This window comes from Zalophus californianus, chromosome 5 (assembly GCF_009762305.2).
Source record: "Zalophus californianus isolate mZalCal1 chromosome 5, mZalCal1.pri.v2, whole genome shotgun sequence".
NCBI classification, from domain to species: domain Eukaryota; kingdom Metazoa; phylum Chordata; class Mammalia; order Carnivora; family Otariidae; genus Zalophus; species Zalophus californianus.
Genome location: NC_045599.1, coordinates 153,590,095 through 153,608,040, shown reverse-complemented (window position 1 = coordinate 153,608,040; position 17,946 = coordinate 153,590,095). Strand labels below are relative to the sequence as shown.

Sequence of the window (17,946 nt, the reverse complement as noted above, 5' to 3'; positions counted from 1 at the left end):
CGGGCGCCTGGTTTCACAGACTTGGCATATTTGCAAGTTGTTGGAAATGCGTGATTTGTGGGCATAACATGTACCTGTCTAAATAAATCACTCTTTCATAATCTTGGCCTAAATGTTGTCTAAATGCAGAAGGATGAGCCAACAGTGGGGCCCCAGTCGCTCAGGGCCTCTCAGGGACTGTGGTTCTGGTGCGGGGGTGGTTTTCTCTGGAGAAGTCATGATGCCAAGTGGCTGTGTCCGCGGAGCCCTGGGCATGGCGTGTGTCCCTGTGAAGGGCAGGTGGTGGGCAGGCCTCGGGCTCGGGACCGTGGTGCCCTGGTGAGGTCAGGCTGGCTGGCCCGGGGGCCACACTCCTGCCCTCCCGGCCCTCCCTCCCCCTTTCTCACCCTCCCTCCCACCCAATAGAGTCAGTGGGAGCGTGTCCACCAGGACCCACGCCTCTGCGACCCACATATCTGGGCCTGTGTGAGACCAGTGTCCCGGGAAGTGGGAATTTCACATCTGGAGTCCCAGCCTGTCCTGGAAGCATCCACCGGGCGTCCACGGGTCCAGGAGCTCCCACAGGAGACCCAGGCTGAGTCCACCGAGTCAGCCCATCACGCTCCATCCCCCCGCAGGAGGACCCCACGTGTTGGGGACTATTCGGACGTCCCCAAGCCTGGCTGAGCCCGTTCCCCCCGCCACCCCGTGGCCCTGGGTGTCACGCTGCCCTGCCCGCTGCCTCAGGGCGTCAGTGGCGGCTGGGGGGGAAGAGAAGCAAACCTCCCACTCCTGCCCCTGCCCTGCCCCACCAGGGGAGCCCCTCGGGGACACAGGCCCCCACCCCGCACGTGGTGGGTGCTGGTGGGGGCCTGGGCTGGGTGCAGCCACCGCAGGTGCTGCGGGACGCAAGGGTGAGGGGGGATCTCCCTGGAAGAGAGTGCCGCCGGCCAGAGGGTTACACTCAATCCCTGAAGACCAGACGTGGCTGAGACGCGAAGACCACACACCACAGCACCCGGACCCCTCCCCGGCACTACCTGTCCTCCTTTGTGGGGTGAACACACTGTGCGCCTCCGCGGCTGGGTCACTGGAGAGCACGGCTGAGAGGAGCAGGCCCACCCCGAGGTCACACACGGGGACTCTGCTTATGGAACGTTCTAGAAAGGACGGGACGGTAGCGACAGAGAACAGCTGGGAAGCGGGGCAGGAGCTGAGGGCGCAGGTGTGGCCGTGAAGGGGACGGGAGGGACCCCCCCTGTGATGGACGTGTGCCGAACTGGCCTATCACACCGGCGTCCCCGCTGTGACATGGACGAGATATTTGCAAGACGCCGCCGCTGGGGAAACGGGCGAGGATGCTTGGCTCTGCGTCACTCCTCACAGCGACAAGGCAGTCTACAATCGTTCCAGAATCAGAAGGCTGATTGGAAGATCGACGGTTTTTATAAAAGGGCTAAAGGAGCTGCTGTCTCGGGGGTCCTGGCGCAGCCCCCACGGGGAACAGGAAGCCCTCGGGCATCTGCCTCGGGCACGGAATGAGGCGCGGGCGGAGGGCGTGGGGTCAGGAAGGGGCCGCCCGGGGGAGAGCCTGGCCCGAGTTACCAATTAACTGGCTCCACTGGATTTCCTTTAAATAATGAGAAGGTACACGGAGGGGACTACTCGGGGCTCCCACACGGAGGTCCGGGGGGTTCCATGGAGCCCGGGCAGGAGCCAGCGGTGGGCACGGCGCGCGCCGGGGGAGCGGAGCCGTGTGGGGACGGCTGTGCGGACGGGAGGCCGGCGTGGGGCAACAAGGCGCAGTACCTGCTGAGCTGCATCGGCTTCGCCGTGGGCCTGGGCAACATCTGGAGGTTCCCGTACCTGTGTCAGACCTACGGTGGAGGTGAGCCGCCCTCACGGCCCCGCACGTTATCGATCTCCGCGACCCGGGGAGCCTGTGTAGTGGAGGTCCAGCCCACTGCCGTCCAGCTTTCTGGGGCTCAGGGGAGCTCTTCACGTAGCTCACTGTAGTGTGGGGGGTGCGCCCAGGCCAGGCCGCCTACCTCCCGTCTGTGCCCGGCCAGGGCACCCCCTCCCTTCACAAGAGTCCATGGTGATGCCAGGCAAGCCAGCCCTGCCTGTCTCCCACGACCCTGGGGAGCAGACACCGAATGTCGCCCAGGCTAGGCCGGTCATTTTCTGGGGTGCGACCTTGGGGCCGTTGGGTCTCAGTGTCAGGTCAGCTTGCCGTCAAGCCCCACCTCTGCACACGTAAGACCTGAGGCCCCCAGAAGCCCTCCAGGGCAATCCTCCTGCATCCACCGGGCCCCTGGCTGGAAATGTGGGGGCAATTCCTCTGGCCCCCACCAGGAACAGGGCAGAAAGGAAGGTCTGTGTGCGGCTGATGGGGCGTCGTCCTGGCCCCTTTCCCTCCTGGCCGTGCTGGGTGGACAGCGGTCAGGCCGCGCTGGGGGTCTGCAGGACCTGCTGCAGAGCAGACCGGGTGAGGGCAGTGCCAGGGTGGCGTCCCTGTTCATGAGGAACCTGCCTCCTGGAAGTTTGTTGTTTTTTCCTGATTATGAGCAGCTGGAGGAGACATCTTTCCAGGAACCACTGCCCCAGAGGCGTCAGAGCCTCCACGGGGTTGGGGTTGGGTGGGCACGTGGGCCTGCCCTGTGCATCAGGAGAGGCACGTGCGGGCGCCAAGCGGTGACCCACGTGCTGGTGGTCACTCCAAGTCAGGAAATGCTGCTCTGACCAGAATCGGTTGGCCATCGTTCCTCTCTGCGACACGCGGGGACTGTCCTGGGAACGTCACTTCCAGAATCCATGTGCCAGCGCTGCCTGGCCTGGGGGCCTCCGGACCAGCCCGTCACACCTGCGCTCATGGGCTGGGGGCACCCCTGCTGTTTAAATACTTCTTTTAGGCCCTGTTTCCAGGTGTGAAGCCCTTCATGAAATGTCATGAAATATTCAAATTTCAAAAGTCCCACTTTTCCTAAACAAGCACCCCTCCCATGCGAGAACAACCTTTTTGTCTCACGTCGACCACCCCTGATTATTCGATAATAAGATGAGCAGATAACCAATTGCATTTTTATTCTGCACAAACTCATGAGCCCTGAGGGTGAATATTCTCTCTGTCCTTAGTGATTACTCAGGTCTGTGGGCTTCTCTCTAAGGATAAGACTTAAAGGCAACATTGTAACAGAATTGGGGGGAACACTCAGGAGCACCTGCAGGGCGTTCTGTCACCTGTACGCGGCTTCTGGGTGAGTGTCCGCGCCTGCGGTCAGGGCGTGGACCCCACCAGCGGCTGGCACGGGGCACCCAGGGACCCTCCAGGCACCTGCTGGGATCTACGGTTCCGGCCCAGGAATCACCCACAACCATGTCCATGGCAACACACGTGGGGCATCTAGTGAGCGGCCCGCGATCTCCACACAGCCGTGGTGCGACCTCGGCACCCGTGGGCTCCGTGGAGACGGCAGAGCCGTGCACGGACGTGATGACCCTAGTCTGACAGTGCAGATGTCCCTCCCGCGGGGCGAGTCCGCTCGCTCCTCTCCTGGCCCGGTTCTGTGTCGGCTATCGCCATCCCCTGCAGACCTCACAGCCAGGCTGTCAATTCTACGGAGGACTCTCAGGGTTTCACGGGCATCGCGTAGCATGTCTAGATTGTCTGGGGACCAATGTCCACTTGGCAACACCAAGTCCTCCCATCCACAGAGACAGCTTATGAGGCGCCTGCCCTGGTCTTCTCTGTCCTTCGTTTTCTCTCCGGGACAACCTCGGGGTGTCTCGTTCTGTAGATTCCCAGCAGTGCTGGGCTCTGCAGCCGTCCCGGTCAGACAGATCTTTTCTCCGTGACATTTTCTCAGCGGACGGGACCAGTGTGCCTCGCCTCCAGCACCCCTCGGGCCGGTGGTGAGCCGAGGGCTCTCACCAACCCACCGCGTGGGCATGTGCGCCACGATCTCACCATCCCGCCCTCCCGACCAGAAAAAACTCCTCTCATCGATGCCACACGTGTGAGGGTTTTGCCCACACCAACCAATTCTCCCAATCCCGGCATCATAATTTAACCCGTTTCTGCCCATCTACCTGGAGCGAACGCAGACCCCACGGGGCTCAGTCCACAGTGCTGCCTGCACTGCAGAACCCAGGCTCAAGCAGCGGGTCCCTGCATTGCCCACAATTTCCAGCTGATTGTGCTACAAGTCAGGAGCACCAATAACCCCTTCCTCAGTCCAAAATTTGCTAGAAGGGCTCTCAGACCCAGGAAACAGTGTGCTCGCCAGGACCAGGCTTTTATAAAGAATACAGCTCCGAAGAGCCACGTGGCAGGGATGCGCAGGGTGGGGGTGTCGAAGCCCCCCGCCTCTCTGGGCACCGTGCCCTCCGGCACCTCCCGTGTTCTCCAGCCTAGAAGCTCTCCAAACCCCGTGGCTTATGGTTTTCATGGAGGTTCTGTTCTGCAGGCACAGTTGACAGAATCATCAGCCTGGGTGATGAGCAGTCTCCAGGCCCTCTCCCCAACCTGGATGTCAAAGCGGGGCTCAAAGTCCCACCTCTCTAATCACACAGCTGGGTTGTCCCGCGACCGGCGGCCCTCCTCCAAACTGGCTTGGGTTTTATCCAAGTCACTGTCCACACGCAATTTGAGCTAAAATGCACCTAACACGCAGCGGTGCTCCTGTGTGGGCTCCATCTGTGATCACGGAGCTCCTCCCTCTCTTCTCTCCGAAGTGTGGCTGATTCGGCTGCACCAGGTCAGCTATAAGAAGAAAAACCCCTCCCTTCCCCTGGACTGCTCCTCCCGGTGGTCCCTGCTCTGGGCCTGCTGGCTGGGACCCTCCCGCAGAGCAGTGGGTCCGTGGGTCCTGGCCAGCCTGGAGCCTGCAGGCCCTTTCCAGACAGTGGGTCAAACACCTGGGACCCAGAGCCCCTGCCTGACGGCCAGGCACCCACTTCCGGGGCTGGGCAGCTGGCTCCATGTGTCCTTACCATGCCAAAGGTGTGTGCTCGAGGCACAAGGGTGGTTGGGAGGCACACACACCTGCATGAGACCCCATAGTGCGTGTGCGTGTGGGGTGGGACAGGGTGAAGGGCGGGCTGGGGAGGTCTCCTCCATCTGGACCCTGGGCCCCTGGCCTGTGATTGGCCCCTCTCCCTGCTAGGAGCTCCCTGAAGTGGTCAGGCTGTATTCACACCCCCAGCTCCAAGCCCCTGCCCACAGGTGCCTGGTCATCCCTGGGGCGTCCGGCGCATCCCTCAAGGCTGAGTCTCCCAGGATTCCACGTTGTTATTTCACTTCTTTGCGGTTTTGCCGCTCCGTGGATGACACCAGCAGGCACTGTTTTGCCCCAAACACTGGTGTCCTGTGCAGAAGCTGATGTGGTGCAGTGGCTACCAGCCCTCTCCAGGGCCCCGGCTCAGTGTCAACACCTCTGACTGTGATGCAGAATCCCAGGGAGAGGCTAGCCCTCATGGAGGCCAGGCCCGTGCCGGGCCAGCCGAGCCAGGGACACGCAGGAGCATGTTCCCTGACGTGGCCAGCCCTGTGCGTGCAGGTAGGGCAGTGGCTGTCAGTCCTGGAGCATCTAAGGGCCAGCAGGCCCACACACTGTGGTTAACAGGAAGAAAATGCAGCTCCCGACTGCACCGGGACTCCCTTCCCCCAACAGTATGAGCACACCCACAGTCTGCGGGATGCAGGAGCCGACGTCTGCCCACAGGCGCCCCCAGGCAATGTGGCGGGGCCCCTCGGGGCTGTGGGCCCCTCACTCCTCACACCCGTCGCCTTTCCTCCTGATGCCGCCGCTGCTGGCTCCCAGTGAAGAAATGTGTGCCCCTCCCGTCGATCCCATGGAGGTGGTCAGTGGGTGCTCCCCTGGCGGACCACAGAGCCTCACCCCACTGCGGCTACGGGTGCCCACCTCCCAGCATTCGGACGCTGGTGCAGGGGTGATGCTCATGCCCAGGCACAGAGAGACAGGTCCCAGCCCCCACTCAGGCACAAAACTCGAGAGACCATTTCAAAGGTCCACCTTCTCGAACATTCTGCCAGGAGCACAGACCAGCCCCACGTCACAGGAGGGCCCATAACGGGATGAGGGGTGTCCCCGTAGGAACACCACTGCTCATTGTTGCATGAAACCTGCCCCCAAAGCTGCACAAGGTGGGATGCTCCCGAGTGATTTGAAAGAGCAGCAGACCAGGTGCCCGGCGTGCAGGCCCATCTCCCTCGGCTCAAGTCCCCACCAGGCAGCTGTTGACCCTCCGATGACCGCTGTGTCTTTGCAGGGGCCTTCCTCATCCCTTACCTCATCGCCCTGGTCCTTGAGGGAATCCCTATCTTCTACATCGAGCTGGCCATCGGCCAGCGCCTACGGAGAGGCAGCATCGGGGTGTGGACGGCCATCTCGCCCTACCTGGGCGGAGTGGGTAGGCTGCCTGCCTCTAACCCCTGCCCGGAGCTGTTGGGAGGGTGGGGGCTGCAGGTCCCGTGCGTGCCGTGGGTCAGCTTGTCACTCCAGCGCACATTCAGTGGCTTTGACCCTGCAGGAGAGGGGTCTGGACCTAACAGTTCAGGGAGATGCGTGGGGCAGCATCCCTGCGGGAGCTAAGTCTGCTCATGCTCTGAGTACTCGTCTTCCAGGAGGCCCTGTTTGGTTCCCCCAAAGCCCAAGGAGGGACCTGGGTGCAGGGTGCAGCGTGGGGTGAGCTCAGGGTGCAGGAGGAGGCGGCAGGCCCAGGCCCTTGGAGCAGCTGTCCCAGATCACCCAGGGACTATGTCCCTTTGGGCGCTGAGCCCACCCATCCTGGGAGCTTGAGAGTGTCCAGGGAGGCCTGGACGGAGGGCAGGCCTGACACTTGGAGGGTCCGTGAGGTGGGTGCTGCAGGGAGGGGGTCCGGGCGGCCCCTCTGGTGGTGTGAAATGTCCCACAAGGTGGCTACAGCACTGTCTGCAAGGCCCACCGGGAAGCCAGTGGAGAGGCAGACCCTAGCCCAGCTGAGGATGGTGCCACATGGCCATGAAGACGACGCACCGCCCTCGGGTGCATGCAGCCAGATGTGGGGCAGGCGTGGGGGGCCGCGGGAGAGGCCACAGGACCACAGGGAGCAGGAGTTGGGTGCTTGTGTTTGGAGCCCTGTGGCCAGGGAGGTGGGGAAGGCGCTGACCGCCGCCCCCCGCAGGGCTGGGGTGCCTCACCGTGTCCTTCCTGGTCAGCCTGTACTACAACACCGTCCTGACGTGGGTGCTGTGGTATTTGCTCAACTCCTTCCAGTACCCGCTCCCCTGGAGCTCCTGCCCACTGGACCTCAACCGCACAGGTAGTGCTGGGGGGCGGGAGGCTCCCCTAAGCAGCGCGTCTGCGGTCCCGTTCTCCTTACCCCATCATATCTGACCACCGATGGGTCCCCAGAGAGTCCGTGCATTCACAGCCCAGCCACGAGCGGGCATGCACAGCGATGAGAGGCTGAGTGGGCGGGACGGCGGCTTCTGCTGGCTTCAGTGCAGCCCTCAGCCCTGCGCTCCAGCAGAGGAGATCCTCGCAGCCCAGGAAATAGTTGCTCTTCTGCACCGGCTCATGAAGCTGTGTTAACCCTCCTTCCCTTCCTGCCTCTGCTGAGACTAACTTGAGCTTGGCCCGTTCTGAACAAGGCAGCCCAGGGGCAAGTCTGGGCCTGGAGGCTCCCCGCACCTGCCCACTAGCCCCAGCTGCACCTCCTGGGCCACGGGGGGCTGGGTCCCGCTGGGTGTGCCTGGTGCTCCGGCAGCAGCCCCGGCCGGGCTATCCTCAGACTGCAGTCCAGGGTGGAGGCCTGCGAGCCCACATGCAGGCCCGAGCCCTGTGCCAGCCCCTGACAGGACCCTCCTGGCTCCAGGGTTGGAAGCCGAGTGCCAGGCCAGCGGCCCCGTGAGCTACTTCTGGTACCGGCAGACGCTGAACATCACGGCGGACATCAGCGACAACGGCTCCATCCAGCGGCCGCTGCTAGCCTGCTTGGCCGCGTCCTGGGCAGTCGTGTACCTGTGTGTCATCAGAGGCATCGAAAGCACGGGGAAGGTGAGGCCCCTCGGGTAGACCCCAGCACCCGGCTGCCTCCAGCTCCGTGTTCACGCACGGGCTCAGAGGCTGGGCTGGGAGGGCGCAGGCGCGAGGACCAGCGCGCTCCCTGGGGAAGGGCGCATTTACGTGGCAACGCTCTGCCCAGACGCCACCGGGAGGTTTTCTCTGTCCTTTTCTTTTCACCCTTTTTGGGTCTCTGTGTTTAAACTGTGTTTCTTGTAGACGCACACGGCTGGATCTTGTGTTTCTATCCAGGCTGTCAGTCCCTGCCCTTGTTTGGTTGTTTACACCGTTTATGTTTAGTGTGATGATTAATCCGGGTTCCTGTTTGTTTCCTACCTCTGTTCTCCCGTTTCCTGGGTGTTTCCTGTGACCCCCCATGTCCGCCTGTTGGCTCGTCAGCGGTAACTGTTCTACCCTAGGGGTTGGACGCGGGCTTGGCTATCGGTCCGTCTGGGAGCAATGCTGCCCATGGGATGAGGCAGGACACCCTCACTCACGCTGTGCTGCCTTCCTCCGCTTTCCCGCTGCTGGTCACACTTCACTATGATGGTCTGTGAGCCGTGAACATGTCCTGACATGTTCGTTTTAACAGCTTACTACCTTCTGAAGAGATTTCAGTGATGGGGAGAAATGTGTCAGCTCTTACTCATGTGGTTTCTGTGCCAAGTGCCCTCTCTCCTCCGGGGGCAAGGACAGGCCCCGTTCTACACCCATCCTCCCTTTCAACGCCTGTGACACGGCTCCTTGCCTTTCCCTGCCGTAGCTCCCAACGTGCGTTTGTGGCCCTTTTGCACAGATCCAGGCGTGTGCCTGCTCAATTTCTCGGCTGTCATGTTATGGTTATTGTCTCATGAAGGTCTTTGCACTTGAGAGGACCGGAATTACTGAATTACACCAAAGCAAACGTTAGGCCCAACAAGCCACCAGAAATTCCAAATAACCCTGAGATGAACGTCCCTACAGGGGACTGGGGCGACTCCCCCGTCAGTCTGTACTCAGGGACCTGGGGGTGGCGGTGAGGGAAGAGCATCGTCTGCGGATTTATTCTGTGTAGACACCATGTGTGCAGACCCCTGACCACATCCGACTGAGGAGGGGGCGCTGGTCCTATGCTGGGGAGATGGGTGAGGGCAGGTGTGTGGCCCCAAGGCCCCTGTGAAGTGGCTGGTTGTGGCACTGGGGTGAGGGGGAGGGCTGGCGCCTGGGAGGGGGTACGGCTGGGTAAGAGGGAGGCCCACCCACCTGGACGCCCCCCAGACACAAGCGTATATGTGAATCCGCTTGTGACCGTGCGTGCCACACCCCGGGAGCCGGACAGGGGCCCACGCGTCCCACGGTGCCCTCTGCCCCTGCTCGGCTGGAATCCCAGATGAGTGACAGGAGGCCTTTATGGCACTACCTCTTAAAGGTTTTGTATGGGACAGATACCACTGAAAAGTTTAACAATTTGGTCTTTTTTAAAGGCAATTTATTTCACAGCCCTGTTCCCTTACCTGGTCCTGACGATCTTCCTTATCAGAGGACTCACCCTGCCCGGGGCGGTGAAAGGGTTAATCTACCTGTTCACTCCGGATGTAAGTTGGTTTGAAGTCCAGGCTCCAGGCTCAGGAAAGACATGAGTCAGAGGCAGAGCCCAGCCCAGCTCCCTCGATCCCCTGGCCATGTGAATGGCCATGAGCCAGAGGCCAGGCTGCCCAGGGCCGTGTGTGGGTGAGGGCAAGGAGGAGGGGGTTATGGGGTCTCGGGGAGGAGGTCAGGGTCAGAGGAAGAGAGCAGGGGGAGGACTTGGTTTGTGACACGTAGCCTGAGGGATGCTGCTGGTGGGGTTTAGGGGAGAAGCCAGCTAGATGCCCCCCGGTTCCCTGCACCCCATGCCCCTGAGGGCCTTGCTAGCTGCATGCGCCCAACCAGGCAAGGAATCACAGGACCCAAGGGCCCACACCCCTCCTAGGCCTTTGCACACTCTCTAGGACCCCAGCATTCCTTGGGAGCTTCCAGGGGCTGCACAGCAGAAGGGAAGGGGGCACTGGGTGTGGACGTGGGTCTGCCGTGGGCACCATGTCCCAGCCACCGTGGGACCCTTCAAGTCCCTCAGAACCACCATGTCTGAGAGGAGCAGAAGAAACACACCCAAGTCAAGTCGCTCAGACCCATTTCTTAGCCCTGAGCAGTCTGTCAGCCAAGGTCTCAGAACCCCACGTGGGCTTACTTAAGCCGTCACAGAACAGCAAGGCCACGCTTGCCGTGTGAACTGCCATTCTAGTCCTGCTCTCTTGTTGACCCTAAGCTGTTCACACCCCTTCATGAGAGTCATCCCAGAGGAAGCTTTGGGAATGTTCTAGGGCCGTGGGCTCCCCAGCCAGTGTGGTTCGTCTGCAGCACAACAGGATTCTGTGTCTTTCCAGGTGCAGATTCTCCAGAACCCGCGGGTGTGGCTGGATGCAGCCACGCAGATATTCTTCTCCCTGTCCCTGGCCTTTGGAGGACACATTGCTTTTGCAAGTTATAACCCGCCCGGGTAGGGACCAGGCTCGGGGGTGGGTTCCTTCCAACGGAGGGGCTGGGCCTCCTGTCCCGGAGCACCTCCAAAGTAACATCCTGTGTGGCCTGGTATGAACTTGTGATAGGAACAGACTCACGGGGAGTCTACTGGTTACCCAGTCACACACAGAGAGCTGGGGGTAGGGCCCCTATGGCAGCTTCTAGCGTGTTCTGGAGGAAGAGAGCCCGAACACTCAATCCCAGGAACAAGGCCATAACTGGGGGCTGACCCCGACCAACAGGAAGCATGTGTCAAGCATGAGGCCATAAAAGCAGATATGCAGTGTGTGTCAGCTCCCTGGTCACTTAAGATGGACACGGCGCTCCCACCTTGCTGCGGGAACCACGCACCTGCTGTGAGAGCCCCAGGGGCTCAGGCACTAAAGCGTCACCCGCCACATCATAAACCAGGCAGCCACAAGCCATTGGGACCATCTGAACAAACGTGGTTCTATATGGTGGCCAGAACTTCTCCCCCTCCGAAGTGCAGGGGATGGGGAGGTGGGGGGGAATGGGTGCTTCACATGACTGCACCTGACAAGTGACTACCTCACCCACTCCACCTTGTCCTCAGCTCCCTGTGTCCAGGCCTTGGGAGCAGGGGTGGAGGCTGAGGGTTTCCGACCACCCACAGTCTTGAGCTGGGGTGGGCGGGGAGGGGCCTGGTGGGGAGGGGGTCATCAGAGAGGGGGTCTTTGGGGGAAGGGGAGGTGGGGAGGGGGTCAGCAGGGAGGGGTGGTCAGGGAGGGGTCAGAGGGGAAGGGGTCATCAGGGAGGGGGTCTTTGGGGAGAGGGTCAGCAGAGAGGGGTGCTCAGAGAGGAGGGGCTCAGCAGGGAGGTGTGGTCGGGGGAGGGGACCATGGAAGGGGGTCCGAGACCGTCCTGAGACTAGCGGGGACAGCGCCGGCACTGGGGGTCATGGGCATGCCGGCTCCGTGTGCCGGGGGTGTGTGGAGATGGCCCTAAGCGTGCCTGTCTGCCAGGAACCACTGTGAGAAGGACGCGGTGACCATTGCTCTGGTCAACAGCATGACTTCCCTCTATGCGTCCATCGCTGTGTTCTCCGTTTTGGGATTCAAGGCAGCCAACGACCATGGGCGTTGCCTGGACAGGTGAGCATGGTGCCCTTGGCTGAGGGTGGGGTGTGCACAGAGCTCGGCTTTCAGACGCTACCTGATGCTCTGGACCCACACAACCACCTCTTCTTTCCTTAGGGGGGTGGGGGGAGAGTCTCCAGAGGTTCGCGTCCACGCACAGCCTAGAGCATGGCCCGACGTGGAGGTGGGGTCTCTGGCAGATTCTGGTGAGGATGAGGTCATGCCAATCCAATGACTGCGTCCTGATGAGAGACAGGCAGGGACACGTAGACACGTGGGGGAGGCCGTGTGAGGAGGCAGAGGTTGGGGGGACACGGCCACAGTCCAGGAGCTGGACGAGGCGGAAGGGACCCGCCCTGGAGCTGCGGTGGGGGGGAGCGTGTGGCCCGGCTGACACCCCTCCTGTGGACTTCTGGCCTCAGACCTGGGAGAATAAATGTCTGTTTGCTTGAAGGCTTTCGGGGTGTGGCCACCTGCCACGATGGCAGGGGCCACGGAGGCTGTAGGATGCCCCACACATTTGGAACTGCTGCATTAGTGGCACGGTGTTTCGAAGGCCACCAACTCTTACTCACCAAGAGCCCTCCAGAGGCAGTCTGCCAGGCAGACCCGTGGACGGGTGCAGGCTCGGCCTCTGCATGCTGCCAGGCATCCAGTGCCCAGGGCAGCTCCTGTCAACCGTGACACCCATGCTAGCCACGCTCAGGCCACGCTCAGGCCACGGCCCACAGACGGCACAGGGGGAGACGGAGCAGCTTCACAGCCTGAGCTTGGGCACTGCGGGCTGTGTGCACCCACTGGGATGTGCCGGAGAGGCTGCAGTGCCCACGTGGTGAACGGTGTGGCCCCCACTGGGGAACAACAGGGGCAGCATTTCCGGCTGTTTCCACCGAGCACTGTGGACAAGTCCGTGCTCACGGTAACAGCCGTGACTTGTGCCTGCACGAGGCTCCCCTGCCGTGGTTTCTCTGCGACCCACCACCTGGCCGCCACGCAGCAGTGCCACGCTGCACTCGGAGGACATTTTAAACAGCAGAACCACCAGCAAATAGCATAAAACTGTGAACACCGTGGCCCTGAGCTGACTGTAAGGAGGCTCGTGACCCCAGGCAGCTCTGCACATGGCCACTAATAACCCCAGATGCGCCGTGAGTACTAATTACGAGGTTACAAAGAGATTTCAGCAAGTAGGCAAAGTAAGAGATCTGGGAATACCCACGGGCCTGTGTCTGAGCCGTGAACCTTGAGGCCAGTGAACACCTGCTGGTGGTGGCCGGCAGAGGGGTGACCAGGGCCGCTCTTCTTCCTGAACCCTCCCGGGGGGCCAGGGGCTGCCACTGCCCCACGGTGCCCTGAGGGCAGCGTCCCCTCCAGGCCGGGCTCCTCTCTGTCCCTGTAGTGAGTGCTGTCCAGCCCTCCTGAGGGTGCTGGTGTCCTTCTGGGTGTTTCAAGGTGTGGCGTGCCCAGCTAGTGTGCACTTTCTGTGTCTCTGCAGAAACATCCTCCACCTCATCAATGCGTTTGACTTCCCTGAGCAGAGCATCTCCAGGGATGACTATGCTGCTGTCCTCATGAACCTGAATACCACCCAGCCCGAGAGGGTGGCCAGGCTACCCCTGGAGGTTTGCCACCTGGACGACTTTCTGGATAAGGTACCCAAGGGGCCTGGCCTTGCTCCAGACGGCTGCAAATCTTCTCCATGACCTGGCCCAGGCTGGCCTGGTGCTGTGAACAAAGGACTCTAGGCTGGCCCTGTGCCTCTGCAGGGCTGAGCTTCCAGAAAATGCAATGTGTCCGACAGGGCCCTGCCCAGGGGGCTGGAGGCCAGGCTGACCCAGGAGACCGGGTGTTGCTGGTGCACAGAGCTGGGGGTGGGGGCAGAGTATGGGTCACAGAGCTGGGCTGTGGCCGGAGTCGGGCAGCTGCCCAGGGGCGAGGGGCAGCTGCGGACCCCTGGCTATGAGGGTGATTCACCTGAGCCCAACACCCCTGGGCCTGTGGTCACCTGCTAGCTGCAGGGTGTTAGGGGAAAGGTTCTGTTCCCCCGGAGGCACACCTGTGGCCTGTGGTGTAGCCAGAGGGGGCAGAGCCACCACCTTGCCCTGGTGCCAGTGGTGGGGAGGGTGTCAGGCATGTGTCACACTGAGAGGTCCCCATGCACTTATGTTGCAGAGTGCCTCCGGCACGGGTCTGGCCTTCATCGTCTTCACGGAGGCCATCCTCCACATGCCGGGGGCCTCCGGGTGGGCCGTGCTGTTTTTCGGGATGCTGTTCACCTTGGGCCTGTCATCCATGTTCGGGAACATGGAAAGCATCATCACGCCACTCCTGGATATGGGGGTCATGAGCAGATCCGTCCCCAAGGAGGTCCTGACTGGTGAGTGGACGCCCAGCCCACCCTGTAGGCCTGTCTTCCCTGTCCGCCCACCTCCCGGCATCTGTCTACTGCTGTCCTTCCTCCATGCGCGTCCCAGCGGGAGCCTGAGTCTGGTCTCATCACCCCCAGCGCCGGTCCCAGCAGCTCTGCCATAACTTGGCATCCCATGAGGGCCATGGTAGGAGACCTTGGGGTCAGGCAGGGGCAGAGCCCACGGACAGCAAGCCCCCATCGTGCATCCTCCTGCCCCCGGACACGGTGCTGGGAGGGCCGGAGAAGCAGGGTGACGGGCTCCGACGAGGGGGCGCCGCCGTCCCTCCAGGCCTGGTCTGCCTGCTCTGCTTCCTTTCGGCGATCTGCTTCACATTCCAGTCGGGCAACTACTGGCTGGAGGTGTTTGATAACTACGCTGCCCCGCTGAACCTCATCATCTTCGCCTTCTTCGAGGTGGTCGGGGTCACCTATGTGTATGGGATGCGCCGGTGAGTGTGCGTCTCCTCAGGGCCCCGCCCTCCTGCTCCCTGCACCCCGAGTGTCGTTGCAGTGGCTGTCCCGGGCCGCAAGGATGCGGGAAGACCGTCTGAGCCCCTCCCCAAACAGCCTCGGGGCGGCTCCCTGTGGTCCAGGACCCGGCCCCACCCCGCTGCACCGGCCTCCAACCTGTGGGGGTGGGCGGCAAGATGGCCCGTGTCCAGCCGCGCAGGGCAGTCTTCAAGCCAAGGACAGGTGGACACTAGGCCACTGGGGGCCCTCCTGCCCTGACCCCGTCCTGGAGGCCTCTGAGGAAGCCCAGCACGGGTCCTGCCCATCCCCCCTGACTCTGGCCCACCCCACACCTGGACTCAACACTACTCCACACCTGCCAACTCTGTCACTCACGTGTCACACCTGTGCTCACACCTGCATTCACACCTGCGCTCACACCTGTCACTCATGCCTGTCACACCACACTCACACCTGTGCACACACCTGAGCTCACAACTGCGCTCACACCTGTCACACCAAGCTCAGACCTGTGCTCATACCTGCCACTCATGCCTGTCACACAACACTCACCTGTGCTCACACCTGTCACTCATGCCTGTCATACCACGCTCACACCTGTGCTCACACCTGTCACTCATGCCTGTCACACCACGCTCACACCTGTGCTCACACCTGCATTCACACCTGCCCTCACACCTGTGCTCCTGTCACTCATGCCAGTCACACCATGCTCACACCTGTGCTCACAACTGTCCTCACACCTGTGCTCACACCTGTCACTCATGCCTGTCACACCCGTGCTCACACCTGCATTCACACTGTCACACCTGTGCTCACACCTGTCACACATACCTGTCACACCTGTCCTCACACCTGTGCTCATGCCTGTCACACCACGCTCACACCTGTGCTCACACCTGTCACTCATGCTTGTCACACCCGTGCTCACACCTGCATTCACACTGTCACACCTGTGCTCACACCTGTCACACTCGGGCCAGCTCGAGCCCAGTGTCTCTGTGACAGGTTCAGTGATGACATAGCCTGCATGACCGGGAGGCAGCCTGGTCTCTACTGGAGGCTGACCTGGAAGGTTGTCAGCCCGCTGCTGCTGCTGACCATCTTTGTGGCCTACATAGCCGTCCTGGCCTGGACACCGCTGAGCTACAGGGCCTGGAACACCCAATACGTACGTCCTCCAGGGGTTGCTGGGAGCCACCTCGGGCCTGGTCTGGTCCTTCCCTGGTGCCATCCATGGCCCAGATGACATCCTAAGTGACCTTGTGGGCTGCCAGACCTCCAGGGTCCCCTGGGGGCAGCAAAGCCAACCCTGGCAGGGACCTTGGGCAAGGCCTCAGTGGCAGGAGGACTGGAGCAGTTTCCAGGTCCCGGGAGCAGCTCACCCAGGGACATGGCTTCGATCCACACTTCCCACGTGCTGTGGGGCTGGCCTGCAAATGCCCACTCCTGGTCTGAGTCGAGGGAAGTTGTGTAGGGTGCATGTCACAAGGCTGCCACTGAGCGTGGTCAGAAGAAAGGGAGTGCAGGTCAGTCTCTGCTGCTGGCCTTGTCCACTGGGCTGTGCTCTGAGCTGCGGGGGCCCCGCCGACCTGCTCCCCAGGGGGCCCCTCAAAACTTCACCTGTGCCACTGCCCCTTCTCGGGAGCATGGAGGTAATTCCGTTCCCAGTTCTTCTTAGAAAGGGGCCTGGCCCCCATTGCCATGGGTAGGTGAAGGAGGAATGGCGCCGTACGTCTCAAGAATTTTCATGAACACTGTCCTATCAGATTCACACACTAGTACCTCACATTGACCTCAAAAGAGGTGCCTCAAGTCGGGTGGGTGGTGTCACCCCCTCTTACAGAAACGGGGGTGGGGCACAGGGCCCAACCTGCCCCGCAGGTCAAGCCAAGGCAGCCCCCGAGGCTGTGTGGCCCCTCACGGTGGTGGGAGGCATTCTGTAGAATGCCCCGGATCCCAGGCCTGTGTCTCAGAGCCCCAATCCCCAAGAGAGGCTCAGCCCCAAACCCGAACCTTTGGGGCCCTGTGTCCTCGCTGCCAGCACCCACCGTGGACTTAGAGAAGCCTGCTGCTTCATTTTGGGAAGAGGCAGGGTGAGGCTGGCCCATGCCGCTCAGTCCCTGCAGCCAAGGGTCAGCCTCACCTGCCCCTCCCAAGGCTCACCTGTGACTTCATGTCCTTACAGGCACGGTTCCCTTCACGGCAGGAGAAGTCCTACCCGGGCTGGGTGCAGGCCATGTGCGTCCTCCTGTGCTTCCTGCCCTCGCTGTGGGTCCCGGCTGTGGCACTGGTCCAGAGGCTTGCCAAGCGCAGACGGAAGCAGGACGCCTGGCAGGACAGGTGCCCGAAGCTGCAGGACAGAGGGGCCAGCTGAGGGCTGGGCCGGAGGTGGGGGGCGGTGCAGGGAGGACCAGCCTGTGTGCCACTGGACCCCATTACACACTTGGCCCAGACCCTGACCTGTAGCTGCTGCTTCCTAACACCACTGCACTCCGCAAACCCTGCCCCCGGCACAGCCCAGCTCCATCAGCAGGGGGCATGCTGTCCCTCCAGATGGAGAGAGCCTGGGGTCCAGCCCCCAGGGCCCTGCCCTCTGTGACATGGCACAGAGCTGTCTGGGGCCCGGACGCTGTGCCCAGCGAGTCCATCTGTGGGCAGAAGGGCACGCAGGCCCAGAGGCCCAGCAGCTGACAGAGCGGCCTCCGAGGAGGCTCACATCCACGCCCTCTGCAGCTGGGGGCTGGCATCACCAGAGTTGAGGGACTCTGAAGGGTGATCTCCAAGGGAAAGTGGAGGCTGTCCCCTTGGAGAGCAGAAAGGGAAGCCCCTTTTTGTGCTGAGAGCACTCGGGCATCGGCAGGCTCTGTTGGGACCTGTACTGACCCTCTCAGGCAGCAGGAGCCCCGGTCTGTGTCCAGGCCCAGGCCTGGGCAACCTCGTGTGCGGGGAATCCTCATTGCACCTGCAGCCTGGCCACTCCTGCCCCAGGACGGGTCCCCTCTGCGTGAACACAGGCAGGGGCTGGGGTTTGGCTATAGCCACAGCCAGCATCACCAAGTGCTGGCCGCTCCGACCTCACTGCTGAGAAACACCACTCTTCCATCCATCCATTTCTCCCCTCCCTCCCCATCCATCCATCCATCCATCTCCTCCCTCCCTCTGCCTCCCCCCTCCATCCAACAATTTCCTCCCTCTTTCTGCCTCCTCCCTTCCTCCCTCCCTCCATCCATCCACCTGCTCCCCCCCTTCCCACCCTCACTCCCTCCATCCACCATCTCCCTGCCCCCCTCCATCCTCTCTCCCTCCTCCATAAACCAGGGGTCAGGTCTAAGGTGTGGGCCCCGACACACAGGCTTGCTTCTGACTTGCCACTGGAGCC

At 61.9% G+C, this 17,946-nt stretch overlaps 1 protein-coding gene across 1 annotated transcript; it reads left to right on the top strand.

Annotated features, from left to right (window-relative positions):
• The first annotated feature begins 1,641 nt into the window (after window positions 1-1,641).
• On the top strand, window positions 1,642-17,010 carry SLC6A18 (solute carrier family 6 member 18). Its single transcript, XM_027606420.1, has 12 exons — window positions 1,642-1,867; window positions 6,271-6,411; window positions 7,165-7,302; window positions 7,858-8,039; window positions 9,509-9,619; window positions 10,451-10,563; window positions 11,570-11,698; window positions 13,179-13,335; window positions 13,856-14,060; window positions 14,383-14,542; window positions 15,573-15,735; window positions 16,753-17,010. The coding sequence occupies exons 1-12, from the start codon at window positions 1,678-1,680 to the stop codon at window positions 16,939-16,941; spliced, it is 1,878 nt and encodes a 625-aa protein (XP_027462221.1). The 5' UTR covers window positions 1,642-1,677; the 3' UTR covers window positions 16,942-17,010.
• The last annotated feature ends 936 nt before the right edge of the window (window positions 17,011-17,946 follow it).

What these genes read in the sequence shown, in the direction of transcription:
- SLC6A18 (XM_027606420.1), top strand. Translation starts at nt 1,678, where the DNA reads ATGGAGCCCGGGCAGGAGCCAGCGGTGGGCACGGCGCGCGCCGGGGGA. An exon ending in GCATCGAAAGCACGGGGAAG is followed by an intron (nt 8,040 to 9,508) that starts GTGAGGCCCCTC and finishes TCTTTTTTAAAG; the next exon opens with GCAATTTATTTCACAGCCCT. An exon ending in GGGCCTGGAACACCCAATAC is followed by an intron (nt 15,736 to 16,752) that starts GTACGTCCTCCA and finishes ATGTCCTTACAG; the next exon opens with GCACGGTTCCCTTCACGGCA.